At 49.1% G+C, this 17,684-nt stretch overlaps 1 protein-coding gene across 1 annotated transcript; it reads left to right on the forward strand.

Moving 5' to 3' along the window:
• Positions 1-2,988: 2,988 nt before the first annotated feature.
• LOC135298384 (ribosomal RNA processing protein 1 homolog) lies at positions 2,989-4,033 on the forward strand. Its single transcript, XM_064415963.1, has 3 exons — positions 2,989-3,143; positions 3,259-3,466; positions 3,784-4,033. The coding sequence occupies exons 1-2, from the start codon at positions 3,120-3,122 to the stop codon at positions 3,460-3,462; spliced, it is 228 nt and encodes a 75-aa protein (XP_064272033.1). The 5' UTR covers positions 2,989-3,119; the 3' UTR covers positions 3,463-3,466; positions 3,784-4,033.
• Positions 4,034-17,684: the final 13,651 nt, after the last annotated feature.

A 17,684-nucleotide genomic window follows, 5' to 3' on the forward strand; every position in this document is an offset into this window, starting at 1 on the left:
CAGTGGGCTGGGGATGGCTGCCATGGAAACTGACCATAGCAACGGGGTGCTGGGAATGGTTGCCATGGAAACTGACCATAGCAACAGGGGGGTGGGGATGATTGCTATGGAAACTGACCATAGCAACAGGTGTCTGGTGGTGATTGCCGTGGAAACTGACCATAGCAACATGGGGCTTGTGATGGCTGCCATGGAAACCGAGCATAGCAACAGGGGGCTGGTGATGCTTTCCTTGGAAACTCACCATAGCAACAGGGGGCTGGTATGGTTGCCATGGAAACTGACCATAGGAACAAGGGGCTGGGAATGGTTGCCATGGAAACTGACCATAGGAACAAGGGGCTGGGAATGGTTGCCATGGAAACTGATCATAGCAACGGGGGGCTGGGGATGGTTGCCATGGAAACTGACCATAACAACGGGCGGGGGGATGGTTGCTATGGAAACTGACCCTAACAACAGGTGTCTGGTGATGATTGCCGTGGAAACTGACCATAGCAACAGGGGGCTGGTGATGGCTGCCATGAAAACCGACCATAGCAACAGGGGGCTGGGGTTGGTTGCCATGGAAATTGACCATAGCAACAGGGGGCTGGGGGTGGTTGCCATGGAAATTGATCATAGCAACTGGGGGGTGTTGATGGTTGCCATGGAAACAGACCATAGCAACTGGGGCCTGGGGATGGTTGCTATGGAAACTGACCATAGCAGCAAAGGGCTGGGGATGATTGCCATGGAAACTGACCATAGCAACAGGTGTCTGGTGATGATTGTCGTGGAAACCGACCATAGCAACAGGGGGCTGGGGTGATGGCTGCCATGGAAACCGAGCATAGCAACAGGGGGCTGGTGATGTTTTCCTTGGAAACTGGCCATAGCAACAGGGGGCTGGGAATGGTTGCCATGGAAACTGGCCATAGGAACAAGGGGCTGGGGATGGTTGCCATGGAAACTGACCATAGCAACGGGCGGGCTGGTGATGGTTGCGATGGCAACTGACCATAGCAACGGGTGGGGGGATGGTTGCTATGGAAACTGAGCATAACAACAGGTGTCTTGTGATGATTGCCGTGGAAACTGACCATAGCAACAGGGGGCTGGTGATGGCTGCCATGGAAACCGACCATAGCAACACGGGGCTGGGGATGGTTGCCATGGAAACTGACCATAGCAACAGGGGACTGGGGTTCGCTGCCATGGATACTGACCACAGGAACTGTGGTCTGGTGATGGTGGCCATGGAAACTGACCATAGTAGTAGTGGATTGGTGATGGTTGCCATAGGAACTGACCATAGCAACAGGGGGCTGGGGATGGTTGCCATGGAAACTGACCATAGCAACAGGGGTCTGGTGATGGTAGCCATGGAAACCGACCATAGCAACAGGGGGATGGGGATGGTTGGCATGGAAACTGAGCTTAGCAACAGGGGGCTGCGGATGGTTGGTGTGAAAACTGACCATAGCAACAAGGCCTGTAGATGGTTGCCATGGAAACTGGCCATAGCAACTGGGGGGTGGTGATGGTTGCCATGGATAGTGACCATAGCTACAGGGGACTAGTGATGGTAGCCATAGAAACTGACCATAGTAACAGGTGGCTGGTGATGTCTGCCATGGAAACTGACCATAGCAACGGTAGCTGATGATGGTTGCCATGGAATCTGACCATAGTAACAGTGGACTAGGGATGGTTGCCATGGAAAGTGACCATAGGAACAGGGGGCTGGGGATGGTTGCCATGGAAACTGACCATAGCAACAGGGGGCTGGTTATGGTTGCCATGGAAACTGACCATATGTCTTGGTTTGAAAAGACAGGAGTCTGTGAAGGAAGGCAAAAAGCCTTCTGTGAAATGGAAAAGGTAAACCCCCTCCTTCCGAATTATCACAATTTCAGAATTAAAAGGGCTCTCAGGCAAAGATATGGGAATAACAGTTTTTTACTAGGAAGAAAAAAACCTAAATAACAATGTAATTTAGCACAAGCAAAAAAACACTGGCAGAGTGAGAAAAACCTGACACCCTGAGAAGTCAGGGTGTTGATAGTAGTCCAGCCAGATGGTGGCTGCTCCTCCTGGAGCGGCGATCTGCAGAAGGGTGTAGATCCTTTCTGAAAATGCGGCGAAGGAGCAGCTGGGCCTTGGTTCCTGATTCCTCTGGGAAATCCAGCGAAGAAGGCTGTCTGTGGTCTCAAAAATGCTTGTTTTATGGTGGCAGGGATGCTTGGCTCCTCCCTCTGGGTGGAGCATCTCCCAATGGGATGATGTAACTAATCTTACCAGCCACAGTGAGTAATTCAATAGCCCATTAGCAGGAGATTATCTTCCAGGCAGTGTCATTGTTCTTGAAAGAGATAAGAAAAACTGCCTAACCCCCAACAGATGGCAAAAATAGAATACATGCTTATTTTACAAGCCAGGACACCTGGGTCTAAAGCTTGCATCTCTCAGTTCCTGATGCTATTTGCTACCCTTCAGCCTTGACTGGCCCTGATGTGACTGACTGCTGGGCAAGTGGGGCTGGGGATGCTCAGCCTGGAGAGAGGAGACACTGGGCAGCCTCACTGCGGCTCTGCAGGACTGGAAGGGTCCCGCAGGAAAGAAGGGGACAGAGTGTTCAGCAGGGCCTGTGCTGACAGGACAAGGGGGGATGGCTTTCAACTGCAGCAGGTTGATGGAAGCTGCATCTAAGGAAGCTGCTCTTTTCCACTGGGGGTGGTGGGGCACTGGCCCAGGCTGTGCAGAGAGGCTGTGCATGTCCCATCCTTGGCAACAGGGCTCTCAGCAGCATGCTCTGGGGGAAGACTGCTCAGCTGGGAACAAGATGTTGTTCTTCAGGCTCCCTTGCAAGCCCAACCGTTCAGGGACTCCATCATTCCATGGTCTCCACTGTCCACTTCAGATGGAGCCTGGGAACTGTGATGTCACAGCCCACGCTCCAGCTGGAACGTCCAGCGCCCAGCAAAGGGCACAACACAACCCTTGGCCGCTGTGTTGACACGCTCTGCACCTTGCTCCTGCCTTCGCCTTTCACTCTTCTTATCCCCCCGATACCCCGATCACCTCGATCATTCCTGACAGCTCCTGAGTGCCTGGATTTCATCATCCAGCCCTGCAGGATGCTCCCCTTTCTTCTGAGGAAGGTATGGTGCCATTCCATGGAGGTGGACACCCCCCACCTGCCCGGGTGGGCTGGAGCTCTGTGGGCATGGAGTGGGACAGGGACCCGCTCTGAGCTTTTGCTACCTACCTCTGCAGGCTGTCCCAGACAGAGAGGAGGAGATGGAGGTAGATACCAAGATTGATATGGAGGAGGAGATGGAAATAGACGGAGAAGACCCTGGAGAGGAAGAGATGGATGTGGATGAGGATGATGAAGAAGAGATGGACGTGGATGTGCATGAGGACGAAGAGATGGATGTGGATATGGAAGAGTCCATTGAGGACATGGATATTGATTAAGAAGGTGAGGAAGCGGCCATGATCTTGGCATGAAGAGCAATGCCAGCAGCAGGACAGGCAGAGTGGGTCTCCTGCTGCCAGGCTGGGGCTGGGCTGGGTGCTCCCTGCTCAGGGACATTGTAGCCAGGGCACTGGATTCTGGTGGCCATCCACAGCCCGTCCTGTGCCTGCTTTGCTCCACACAAGCTCCATGCCAGACCCAGCCAGGCTCAGTTCTGGTAGCAGAGTCCTGCTGCTGGGTAAGCATGTGCCAGCCTGGGGGCACATGCAAGAGCCCTCTGTGCCTGACTGGAGTGACCGTGCCATTTGCTTTTCTTCCAGGTGCGATGGACATCACCGACAGAGGCACCACCCTTTTGTATATATGTTTTACACTTTGTTGTTGTTTTTTAGAATATAGATTTTAGGGCTATTTTGGACTTCTGTAAATACATTTCACATAGTTTTGCTAGGTAGGTTTTTCTCTATATATGTTCTATCAATTGTTGTTGTTACAAACATTCTTAGAATGTAAATATCTTCTGTATTTTTGCTTCTGTTCTTCTGTAATAAACAAATTTTATTTTTCACATCTCAGTTCTCCTTGCATTTGCTTCAGGCACAGGCAGCATTTTGACAAGTTGTGCTTTCCACTTGCTCCAGGTTCCCAGGGCTGGACGTCCCTGGCACAGCCTCCCCAGGAATGGGGGTCCCTGTGCACAGAGGGGTCCCACTGACAGAGGTGAGCCTCTCCTTGCAGTTTCTCTGGACACACTTGGGAGCTGTAGGGGCAAAGCCCAGCGTGCCCTGGCCCATGAATCCCATGTTGGAGCAGGGCTGAGCCTGTGTGCTCCTGCAGAGCTTCAGCCATGGCTCTTCCCTGGGCAGCCCCAGGGCTAAGGAGGGGGCACTGGGCTGTGGGCACCCTGAGGGGCTGGAGCCAGCCTGGAGGGAGCCTCAGCCCCACACGGACCAAGATTTCCTTTGGAAACCCTCTCTGTCCCCAGACTCTGCTGAGCACAACAAGAATTGATCCTCCTAGTTCAAGGTGTGAAGTTCATTGCCACAAATTTGTCCCTTGGACTTTGTCCTGGTTTAGGGAAAATTTGGGAGATAACCCCCAAAGGGGCTTCTCTACAAAAGCAGATTCAATTGCCCCTCCACCCTCCAACCAGTTTGGGAGAAAATATCTCCTTGGAGAAAAAGTGGAAAGAAACCTGTTTATTAAACAATAGAACCCAAACAATATTAAACAACAAAACTTTTCACTGATCCAAAAAAACAAGCAAACTCAGAACAGCCACCTCCCTGGGTTACAGCTCGGCTCACTCAGTCTTTGATCAGTCTCTCTGGTGCTGGAAATGCTGCTGCCCAGGCCCAGACAGGGGGGCTACAGGTGGAGCTGCTGGTGCTCTTCTGGGTGTTCAGTGCAGAGCAGGCTTGAACAGGTCCAAGAAAAAAGGAAAAAATCACAGTCCAGGGAACTTCTTTGCTTCAGCTAGGTAAAACTAACTAAAAGCAAGGAAATAGGGAAAAAGGAGCTCTGTCCGGCTGTCTGTCCATCTGCAGAAAACACAGTCCAGGAGCAGGAATGTGGAGGAGTGAGAGCAGTCTGAAAACAAACTGTGCGCTTCTTCCCTCCCCTCTTCACTGTCTGGAAGAGAGTCTTAAAGGTGTAAAACATATTATTCAGTATAAACAGAACAAGACGATTGGGGATAAAAGCATCATATAGTCAACCCAGGACATTCCACCCCTTATCCCCATATCATCGGCTTACTACTAAAACTAATATATATTCTTACTCTACAAACACATATATTATACATCTAATATACAGCTATACACAGACAATGGTGGTAACATTCAGCAAACAGTGATATTTATACATAGTTCTCACCCAACCATCAGATCTCCCTGAGGTACACATCCTGTTCTTCCATCTTTTTGCATTATCCACCATGTGCAACCTGGTCCCTGAGCAAAAACAACTCCGCAAATGGGTTTGTCTGTACTCAAGGTAGGATTGATCCAAACTGTCTTCCCTAACAAACCCCTGACATGTACCACTGGGACTTTGTCTCCATCTACTCTATGCAAAGGCTCAGATTGGGCAGGGCCCACTCAGTTAGTAGAGCCTCGGGTATTAACTAACCAGGTGGCCTTTGCCAAATGCTGCTCCAAATTTTTGAAAGATCCCCCACCTAAGGCTTTTAAGGTGGTTTTTAGCAGCCCATTGTACCTTTCCACTTTTCCCGCAGCTGGTGCATGGTAGGGGTTATGGTACACCCAATCAATGCCATGTTCTCTGGCCCAGGTGCTGATAAGTCTGTTCTTGAAATGAGTCCCGTTGTCTGACTCAGTCCTCTCAGGGGTACCATGTCTCCACAGGACTTGCTTTTCCAGGCACAGGATGGTGTTCTGGGCAGTAGCATGAGGCACAGGGTAGGTCTCCAACCATCCTGTGGTGGCTTCTACCATTGTGAGCACGTAGCGCTTGCCTTGGTGTGTGTGGGGCAGTGTGATGTAGTCAATCTGCCAGGCCTCCCCATACTTGTACTTGGACCACCGCCCACCATACCATAGGGGCTTCATCCGCTTGGCCTGTTTGACGGCAGCACACGTCTCACAGTTGTGGATAACTTGAGAAATACTGTCTATGGTTAAATCCACTCCTCGGTCTCGTGCCCTCTTATAGGTGGCATCTCTACCCTGATGACCTGAGGCATCATGGGCCCATCGAGCTAGGAATAACTCTCCCTTATGCTCCCAATCTAGGTTTGTCTTGGACACCCCTATCTTTGCAGCCTGGTCTACCTGCTCATTGTTCTTGTGCTCCTCATTAGCTCTACTCTTGAGGACATGGGCATCTACATGGCGGACCTTCACAGGTAGCCTCCCTACCCTGGTAGCGATGTCTTTCCACTCTTCAACAGCCCAAACTGGTTTTCCTCTACGCTGCCAATTAGCCTCTTTCCACCTCTCCAGCCATCCCTACAGAGTGTTGGCTACCATCCATGAATCAGTGTAGAGGTAGAGCTTTGGCCACTTCTCTCTTTCAGCAATGTCCAAGGCCAGTTGAACAGCTTTGAGTTCAGCAAGTTGGCTTGATCCATCTTCTCCTTCAGTGGCCTCTGCAACCTGTCGTGTGGGGCTCCATACGGCTGCTTTCCACTTCCGATTCATTCCTACCATGCGACAGGAACCATCAGTAAAAAGAGCATATTGTGTTTCTTCCGCTGGCAGTTGGTTATATGGAGGAGCTTCTTCAGCATGTGTCACTTCTTGTTCTTCTTTATCAGTGAGACTGAAGTTTTTACTTTCTGGCTAGTTTGTAATTATTTCTAGAATTTCAGGGCAATTCAGCTTTCTAATACGGGCACGCTGTGTTATGAGAGCAATCTACTTATTTTATGTAGCACTGGTGGCATGGTGGGTAGAGGGAACTTATGCTTTGAACATCCACCCCAGTACTGGTAGTCGGGGTGCCAGGAGGAGTTGTGCTTCGGTGTTTATTACTTCTGAGGCAGTTTGGACTCTTTTATAGGTTGCTAAAATTTCTTTCTCTGTTGGAGTATAGTTGGCTTCAGACTTTCTGTAGTTTCGACTCTAAAATCCCAGTGGTCGGCTTCGAGTCTCTTCAGGCACTTTCTGCTACAAGTTCTAGGACAAACCATGGTTCCCGGCTGTAGAATAGAGCACATTTTTCACATCTGGTCTTGTTTTGACTGGGCTAAGGGTTACTGCATGAGCGATTTTTTGCTTAATTTGGACGAAGGCTTGTTGCTGTTCAGGGCTCTAGTGGAAAGTGTTCTTTTTATGGGTGACTAGATAGAGAGGGCTCACGATTTGACTATATTCAGGAATGTGCATTTTCTAAAAACCTATGGCACTTAGGAAAGCTTGTGTTTCCTTCTTGTTGGATGGTGGAGACATTGCTGTTATCTTGTTGATGACATCAGTGGGAATCTGACGCTGTTCGTCTTGCTACTTTACTCTTAGAAACTGGATTTCTTGAGCAGGTCTTTTGACTTTGCTCTTCTTGATGGTAAAGCCGGCTTTCAGGAGAATTTGGATAATTTTCTCTCTTTTCTCAAACACTTCTGCTGCTGTCTTCCCCTATATAATGATGTCATCAATATACTGCAGATGTTCTGGAGTTTTACCTTTTTCTAGTGTACTTTGGATCAGTCTATGGCAGATGGTAGGACTGTGCTTCTACTCCTGGGGCAGTCGGTTTCAAGTGTACTGCACACCTCTCTAGGTGAAGGCAAACTGAGGCTTGCATTCTGCTGTCAGCGGAATGGAGAAAAATGTATTGGCAATATTGATAGTGGCATACTACTTCGCTGCTTTGGACTCAAGCTCATACTGGAGCTCTAATATGTCTGGTACAGCAGCGCTCAGTGGTGGACTCACTTTATTTAATGCACGGTAGTTAACCATCAGTCTCTATTCTCTTTTAGATTTATGCACAGGCTAGATGGGGCTGTTGAAGGGTGAGTGGGTTTTGTTGACTATTCTTTGGCTCTCTAGCTCTCGCATCATCTTATGGATGGGAATTACAGCATCTCGAGTGGTTTTATATTGTCGATGATGTACTGTGGAAGTGGCAATTGGTACTTGTTGTTCTTTTCTCTTTAGAAGCTTTATTGTAGATGGATTTTCAGACAGTCTAGGCAAGGTATTCAATTGCTGGACGCCCTCTGTTACTATAGTTGCTATCTTAAATGCTTACTTCAGTCCTTTTGGGTCTTTGAAATACCTACTTCACAGATAATCTATGCCCAGGATACATGGGGCTTTTGGGCCAGTCACAATAGGATGTTTCTTCTACTCATTCTCAGTCAAGCTCACATCAGCTTCTACTAAAGTGAAGTCTTGTGATCTCCCTGTCACACCAGCGATAGAAACGGATTCTGTCCCTACGTGTCTTGATGGAATTATGGTACACTGTGCACCAGTGTTGACTAAAGCTTTATACTTTTGTGGTTCTGATGTGCCAGGCCAACGAATCTATACTGTCCAGAAAACACGATTTTTTTTAGCTTCTACTTGGCTAGCGGCAGGGCTCCTCTAAGCTTGGTTATCTTTCTTTCTTTGGGCATATGTCTTAGAGGTTTTTTCAAGGGGATTAGACATGTCATTATTATTATCATACCTGGCAGTTTGGCTATGGGTAACTGGAGCTGCTTTCCTTGTGGTGGAACTTCTTCTCTGAGCTTTGTCTTCTTTTAATTCACGTACTTTTCGGGCCAGAGCAGCGGTGGATTTTTCATCTTATAGCTTCATGTTTGCTCTACAATTACGCAGAAAGAACCACAGCTCAGCTCGTGGGGTGTACTTTCTTTCTCCATCTGGGGAACGTCTGCGTTGGGTACTAGAACCTCTGATCTGTACTGCTGAGATTTGGAGAAGGTTTTCTTTAATCTCTTTTCTAAGCTTCTTATGATTCTTTTTTATCTTATCTTCTAATCTCTGCAGACGTGTTTCCACCGCTGCGATTCTGGCATGTGTGGGGCTATGCACAGCATCTGCATAAGCTCGGAGTTTCTTTGCCATGTCAAGCACAGTCTCATCCGTGTTATCTCGCTTTATGATAGCTAGAGCAGATGCATATTCATGTGGTTCAAGTTGTACTAGTTTTCGCCACATCACAGATGTGCATGGTACTAAGTCTGGATTTTTAGTTGTTATGTCATCTGAGAATATAATTTCTCTTATTGTTATTTTTTTCAAGCGTTGAATCTTTTGTTCTATGGTTTTTTACTGTGTTTGCTGCATGTAGAGATCATCGGCACACAGGTATCTTTGCGCTACACTGTTTAAGACCCGTACCCAGAGGCTGTGAGGGTTAGCCCCCCTCATCATGCTTTGGTCAATGACAGGATCATGTGACAGGGATCTCAAATGCTTCACTTCTGTGTTATTCAGAATTGTAGCTTCGCTTGCAGCATTTTAAAGACAGACTAACCAGCTAATTATGGATTTATCAGATCGTCGTGTGTAATCCTTCCTTAGGCCACGCAGGTCTTTTAGGGAGAAGGACTTAATATTGGCTTCTGATTTTGTGTTAGTTGCTTTGACTCCTGATTTTATGTTAGGAAATGTTGAGGGTCTTTCTTTTGCATCATCATCATTATCATCTATTGGTCGATCGGTCTTGTCTGTGCACTTCTTACTTTTAGTGCTAGTAGCAACAGCTATTGGTTGAGGCTTATTGTTTGGTTTAACCACTGGCTTAGGTTCACTATGTGGTTTAGCTGCTGGTTTTGAGCTTGGGGTGTTGGTTGCAACTTGAGCGATTGGGATAGCTCTCGATGTATCTCCCTGCCCCCGTTCCTCGGTCTGCTGCCCTAGAGTATCTAGCAGTGTACGATAAGCATATGCTAGGGCCCAGCTCACTGCAATGATCCTTTTCGCCTTAGGGCTATCATTGAGATACTTCTCTTTCAGATATTTCCCCACCTCAGCTGGGTTCTGAATTTGTTCATGGGGAAAGTCCCAGACTATAGGGTCAGAGAATTCTTTCAGGATTTGGCTCATATTTTCCCATTCTCCACCCCACTCAGGATTCTCCACACGTGGGTCTACTTCTGGGTCAGGGGTCTCATCAGCTCTTCTAGACATCTCAGCCCTCATTCTAGAGAAGCTGCAGACCATATAGAGGAAGCCTACTAGATTAAATGCCAGAAAGATGGTCTCTTTAATATTCAGGGGAAACTGAACATTCTCTACAAGTGACATAACAGATTCAAAGGAGAAGAAGGAAAGGAAAGGCTGGAAAGCCTCATTCCCTGCTCCTCCTCTAACCAGCTGGGTGCAATTACTAATAAATTCCCAAAACATACTGCTAGAACTGGGATGCAGGGTAAGACGAAGAAACCATAAACCATACATATCGTAAACAGACGCCAGTATTTTTGTAAACGCCTTATAAATCATTATCACCAAGGCTAACACAATAGCTAATCTAATCCATGCCCCTTTACCGCAAAAACTACGTGATAGGGACAATAATCCTAGTGACCAGAAAGGTATTGAAACCTCAAAAAGGTCTAGAGACCAGAGCCACATAAAGGCCTCCCCAAGAGACATTACAAATTCAAATAACATGGCTACTGGGTACTTTAACCTACTACACACCAAGCACAACAAACCTACAATCAATAAAGGGTTTTTTTCCACTTTCTCAAGCCACGCGTTGGGCGCCACTAGCTGTATTTGTCTTGGTTTAGGGCAAGTTTGGGAGATAACTCCCAAAGGGGCTTCTCTACAAAAGCAGATCCAATTGCCCCTCCACCCCCCAACCGGTTCAGGAGAAAATATTTCTTTGGAGAAAAGTGGAAAGAAACCTGTTTATTAAACAATAGAAACCAAACAATATTAAACAATAAAACTTCTCACTGATCCAAGGAAAGCAAACTCAGAACAGTCCTCTCTCCTGGTTGCAGCTCGGCTCACTCAGTCTCTGATCAGTCTCTGGTGCTGGAAACGCCGCGGCCTAGGCCTGGCCAGGGGCTACAGGTGGAGCTGCCGGTGCTCTTCTGGGTGTTCAGTGCAGAGCAGGCTTGAACAGGTCCAAGAAAAAAGGAAAAAAATCACAATCTGGAGAACTTCTTTGCCTCAGCTAGCTAAAACTAACTAAAAGAAAGAAAAAGGGAAAAAAGGAGCTCTGTCCGGCTGTCTGTCCATCCGCAGAAAACACAGTCCAGGAGCAGGAATGTGGAGGAGTGAGAGCAGTCTGAAAACAAACTGTGCGCTTCTTCCCTCCCGTCCTCACTGTCTGGAAGAGAGTCTTAAAGGTTTAAAACATATTATTCAGCGTAAACAGAACAAGACGATTGGGGATAAAAGCATCATATATTCAACCCAGGACAACACTCTTCATGGCAATGCACAGCGTTTGGAGTTCCACACAAAGACCCATCTCTGGCCTCATTCATCAGCACTTGAAGCAAGTGTGCTCCGGCCTCTGGGAGTGCAGCTCGCTCACACGGGCTCACTGTGGACACGCCGCAATCACACAGTCATTGAGTGCACCAGAGAACCTGGCCTCTAATAAAAGGCAGGAATCCTGCAGCCCACCCAACCCAATGCCTTGCATGACTCTACTTTTTCCTTCTCCTCTCATCTCTCATGTCACTTTCCCCATTTCCTCTCTCTGCCAGCTTGGCTTCTCTCTCTCCTGGCTGCAGCTTCAGCCACATGTGTGACCCTGCAGGAACATCCTGACCTACAGGGAAGTGGGAGAGGACTCTTTGTCAGCAACTGAAGTGACAGAACAAGGGGGAATGGGATGAAACTGCAAGAGCTGGAATCCATTCCATGATGGGAAGAAGTTCTTTCCTGTCAGGGTGCTTGTCCCTGACACAGGGACCAGCGCAGAGAGGCTGTGCATGCCCCATGCCCATCAACATCCAAGGCCAGCTTGGACAGGGGCCGCAGCAACCTGCTGTGCTGGGAGGCTGCTCAGCTTGCAACCAGATGATCTTTAGGGTCCCTTCCAAGCCAAACCATTCAAGGATTTCATCATTCCACCATGCCCACCTCCCAGTGTGGAGCGGCCCTGAAACTTCTGTGACATCACAGCCCCCACAGTGTTCCAGGTGGAACGTCCAGCACCTGGAAACCACCACAGCAGACACTCTGCCTGCTGCCAGCGCTCAGTTGGCGCTCGCTCTTCGCTCTGCCCGTCAGCACTCAGCTGTTGCTGCTGCTGCCTGGGCTTTTCCTGCTGCCTGCTCTGGAGCACCAACCCCAGCAGGATGAGCACTGCTGCGCCAGTGGAGGTACTGTGCCATTCCAGGGAGGAGGCAGCCTGCTTGAGCAGGCTGCAGCCATGTGGCAATGGATGGTGTGGGACAGGAACCCCACTGTGAGATTGTGCTGTCTCTTGCAGACTAACAGAGACACTGTGGTGGCGATGGAAGTGGACATGGTGCTGAATGAGGAAGAGATGATGGAGGTGGACGTGGAAGAGCAGGTTGAGGAGATGGAAGTTGATGAGGAGGATGACATCGAGGCGATGGAAGTGGATGAGAAGGATGAGGAGGAGCCCATGGTCCTTGGATGAAGATGGAGCCCCACAAGTAAGACAGGCAGATGCTCCCCATGCCCTGCCCACAGACACAGTGGCTGCCCTGGCGCCAGGCTGGGGCTGGGCTGGATGGCCCCGCTCAGGGACACGCTGCCCGCAGGGGGCCTGGATTGTGCTGCCACAAGCACCAGCCCTGGCCTGCCCTGCACTTGCCTGGGGCCACACCAGCCCTGCCAGCCCTGTCCCAGCTCCTGGGGCCCAGCTCCCAGCCCAGCTGGGCCCAGGGCTGGCAGCAGACTCCAGCTTTGCTTCTTTCTTCCTTCCAGGACTGCTGGAGATGACGGCCGTACCTATTACGCCTGTGTATATATGTTTGAAAAGTTAGGATATTTTTGTAAATATGTTCTTAGGTTAGTAGTTCTCTGTAAATATGTTTTGAAGATTGTTACTCCATAGGATCCCATGTAAATAAATCCTGTAGATTGTTGTTGTTGTTATAAGGATTTTTATAATGGAAGGTGTTCTGTAAATCCTCGTCTTTGCTGATCTTCGCCAAATAAATACTGCTTCTTTATAAAACTCCACTTCTCTTTCTCATTCCTTTGGGCACTGTCAGAACCCCGGACGTCTCGCTGACCATCCTAAATGATTCCAGCCCCAGCCAGGGGGCTTTAAATCCCTGGCAGGGGGTTCAGAGACCCTGGCATGTAGCCAAAGACCCCAGTGCCTTTGAATTTAACCCATAAAGCATGTTACCACCTTTATGTCAAGAATTAAAAGTCACAACAATTTAGATAGCCTAGTAATAGTAATCACAAAGTGAACGGAAAACATTTAGAGCACTGTACACAGAGGTTTTGAACCTTGTACGAAAGAGTTTGGAATTGTCTACATAGAAGTCAGAGGTTCTAAGATAGAAAAATTTGGGCGTACCCTATCCTTCCTCTTTCTTCTCCCTAGCATCCATATGAAAGATGATGTTAGCATCCACAAATTGGTTTCAAGTAGAAAGTCACTATCTAACTTAAGTAATAGGTATTAAAACATTCTTGTAAACATAGTATACGCACTTTTTAATATAAAAGATAACACCAACCCGAGAGGCAAAAAGAGTGCCTTGAGCTGACCTGCTGAACAAACCTCAGCAGGCCAGACAAAAAATGTTTTAGACAAAACATAAAAATCAAGCTTAAGAGCGTGAAGCACATACTTCTCAACTCTTCCTTTGACAGCTAAGTTAGAAAAAGAGACTTCTAACATACCTCGAAATCCCCTCAACCAAAGAAAACCCAAGAGGCACAGGCAGCGTTTGAACAGTTGGGATTTCCACTTGTTCCGGGATCCTGGGGCTGGAGCTCCCTGGGGCTGCTGCCACGGCCACCCCGCAGTTGGGGGTCCCTGTGCACAGGGGGTCCCACTGACACCACTACTGCCGCTGGCCACTGCTGCTGCTCCTGGGCTGGGGCACAGCCGCGTCCCCAAGAGCTGAGCTGTCACCAGCACAGAGGGGGCTCTCGCTGCACTGGCCCCTGCAGCCATGCCACCAAAGCAAGGCAGGAAACTTTCAGCCACCCTTCCTGCTGCAGCCACAGCCACTCCTGGCTCCAGAGCCGCCATCAGCCCACAGGGATGCAAAATCCACCTGCCCGCTCTCAAGGCTTGACAGCCTTGGCAACTGTGGCACCTGCATCTGGGCTGCTGCAGGGGCTGATGTTTAAGGCTTGCAGCCTCCAAAGGCTCCGGGCTCTGCTTCCCACCCTGCTCTGCACTGCCCTGGGCCCGCATTGCTCAAGAGACAAAAGCCAAGCCAGGGGATCCTCACCCTGCCCAAATTGCTGAATTGACTGCAGTACTTAGGACCTTCTCCACTTTCAGAGAACCTATTTGTTTGATCACTGATTCGGCAGATGTCTATGGCCTAGTTCAGCGGGCTGAAAATTCCATTTTCAAAGTCATTTCTAACCCCAACTAGAGCATTTGCTTTCAGCATTCATTTCTCTTTTGTCCCACAGACAACACCCACGCTATATCATGCACACAAGGCCTCATACCACCCTTCCTGGCTTCATAGTAGGCAATGCTACAGCAGATGCCCCAGCAAGGGTTGTCCAAACTTCCCCACGGAATGTTTTTGAACAGGCTAGGATCCGCCACCACTTCCACCATCAAAACATTCCTGCACCGCTCAGCATCTTTAAAATTACCCAAGATCCATGGCAAACACCTGCCCAAATTTTCAGCAACGTGCCTTTGCTTCTGTCAGAGCTGCACTCAATCCAAGAGGACTAAAGACTCTCCAGATCGGGCAATCACACATCACACACCAAGCCCCTTTTGGGAGACTAAAATACATCCCCGTCTCAATCCACACCGACAACGCTGCGGTTTTCGCCTTTGCCCATGCTGGTGAGAAATCAAAAGATGCTATAAAACGTTCCTTTTTAGCCTTTTCCACCTTCCCTGTTCCACAGGAAATTAAAACTGATCATGGTCCTGCTTATACCTCCCACTGATTCCAACCGTTTTCTGACCAGTGGGCTACAAAACATGTCACAGCCATACCACACTCTGCCACAGGACAGTCCATCGTCCAGAGGGCCCACTCTTCCATCCAAAGGATCCTTGATCAACAGAGACAGGGAGTCCACATAGTATCTCCCATTGAGAGCCTGGCCAAGGCCCTTGATGTGCTCAACTTTTTCAACACCTCATTTATGGAGCCAACTCCCCCAGTCATCAGGCATTTTGCATTTCATGTCACTGCAGGCCAGTGAAAAGAAAAGCCACCTGTCTTGATCAAAGACCCTGAATCCAAACAAATTATGGGCCCTTTCCCATTCATTACTTGGGGGAGAGGATATGCTTGTGTCTCTACAGCAGCACGCCCAAGATGGATCCCAGCAAAAAACATAAAACCCTTCTGCCAATGGCCAGGCAAACACCAGGGCCACCTTCAGAAGAACAGAATGAAAGCCTAAGAGAGACAGCAGCAGCCTGGAAAAGAAGAAGAAGAAGAAGGACAGAAGAAGATCTCCTAAGCAGTGTGGACCACACACACCAACACCAAGAGAGCTCAGACATCACTATCCGGGATATATCGCTTAACATTTGGAAAAACTGTATTCTAGCCTTGATATTGGATTCTTCTAATAAGCTGACTTCAAACCCATGCCTTACAGAAGAGAAAGTTTAGTGGGACCAGAATTTAAGTTTCACATTGCAATCTCCCTATCTCTTTACTTTCAGGCCACCCAAGCCTCCACCCACTACTAAATTAGCTAAAGTCAAAGGATGCAGTCTTTTGTTGCCACTGCAGCAGGAAGCTGGATGCTCCTCACTATGCCACATGCCTTCAGCTGGCTGGTTCCACAGCCAAGCCACAATTTCTTGCCCATGGCCACGCTTGTCAACCTCTTCTCACATAAGGACTCAGTATACCAGAGCGTCCAGATGCTCACAGATCAAATCAACAAGATCCAGACGAAACACAACAACGACTGGCTCACTGGACTTTTGAAAGACTGGGACACGAAAGGCTGGCTTTCACCTTTAGTTAAGACTGTTTTGTGGGCTTTGTTTCTGGTATTCATTGTCTTGGTTATTCTATCCAGTTTTGCTCAACGCATGCAGAAGTCCATGGCAGAAGCCTTCATTCCTGAAAACAAAAAGGGGGCAGTCGTGGAGACCCAGGGGCCTGCCATTGAACTGCAATACCTTAGGGCAAAGGGGACCAAGGTGAAACAGAGAAACCCCTCTGAATGCAAGGCTCTCACCCATGGCCACTTGCAGCCTCTTGCAATCTGCAGGTTTTGTTGCTATCACCCACTTCAACTGCCATTTTTTCCTTATATCTACTCTCCAGACAATGTTCTTCCCTCTCTTCTCCCCTCCTTCGCCCCTTCGCCCTCCAATATAAAACCCTCAGTCCCCAGCCTCATTTTCTCTCTGGCCCTGGACCCTCTTCATGGCAATGCACAGCGTTTGGGGTTCCACACAAAGACCCATCTCTGGCCTCATTCATCAGCACTTGAAGCAAGTGTGCTCCGGCCTCTGGGAGTGCAGCTCGCTCACACGGGCTCACTGTGGACACGCCGCAATCACACAGTCATTGAGTGCACCAGAGAACCTGGCCTCTAATAAAAGGCATGAATGCCACAAATCACCCAACCCAATGCCTTGCATGTCTCTACTTTTTCCTTCTTCTCTCATCTCTCATGTCACTTTCCCCATTTCCTCTCCCTGCCAGCTTGGCTTCTCTCTCTCCTGGCTGCAGCTTCAGCCACATGTGTGACACTGCAGGAACAGCCTGACCCACAGGGAAGTGGGAGAGGACTCTTTGTCAGCAACTGAAGTGACAGAACAAGGGCGAATGGGATGAAACTGCAAGAGCTGGAATCCATTCCATGATGGCAAGAAGTTCTTTCCTGTCAGGGTGCTTGTCCCTGACACAGGGACCAGCGCAGAGAGGCTGTGCATACCCCATGCCCATCAACATCCAAGGTCAGCTTGGACAGGGGCCGCAGCAACCTGCTGTGCTGGGAGGCTGCTCAGCTTGGAACCAGATGATCTTTAGGGTCCCTTCCAAGCCAAACCATTCAAGGATTTCATCATTCCACCATGCCCACCTCCCAGTGTGGAGCGGCCCTGAAACTTCTGTGACATCACAGCTCCCACAGTGTTCCAGGTGGAACGTCCAGCACCTGGAAACCACCACAGCAGACACTCTGCCTGCTGCCAGCGCTCAGTTGGCGCTCGCTCTGCGCTCTGCCCGTCAGCACTCAGCTGTTGCTGCTGCTGCCTGGCCTTTTCCTGCTGCCTGCTCTGGAGCACCAACCCCAGCAGGATGAGCACTGCTGCGCCAGTGGAGGTACTGTGCCATTCCAGGGAGGAGGCAGCCTGCTTGAGCAGGATGCAGCCATGTAGGAATGGATGGTGTGGGACAGGAACCCCACTGTGAGATTGTGCTGTCTCTTGCAGACTAACAGAGACACTGTGGAGGAGATGCAAGTGGACATGGTGCTGAATGAGGAAGAAAGGATGCAGGTGGATGTGGAAGACCAGGTTGAGGAGATGGAAGTTGATGAGGAGGATGACATCGAGGCGATGGAAGTGGATGAGAAGGATGAGGAGGAGCCCATGGTCCTTGGATGAAGATGGAGCCCCACAAGTAAGACAGGCAGATGCTCCCCATGCCCTGCCCACA

This window comes from Passer domesticus, chromosome 4 (assembly GCF_036417665.1).
Source record: "Passer domesticus isolate bPasDom1 chromosome 4, bPasDom1.hap1, whole genome shotgun sequence".
NCBI classification, from domain to species: domain Eukaryota; kingdom Metazoa; phylum Chordata; class Aves; order Passeriformes; family Passeridae; genus Passer; species Passer domesticus.

Bases quoted from the DNA above. Each gene is read 5' to 3' on its own strand.
- LOC135298384 (XM_064415963.1), top strand. From the start codon at position 3,120: ATGCTCCCCTTTCTTCTGAGGAAG. The intron at 3,144-3,258 runs GTATGGTGCCAT...CTACCTCTGCAG, and splicing joins TCCCCTTTCTTCTGAGGAAG to GCTGTCCCAGACAGAGAGGA.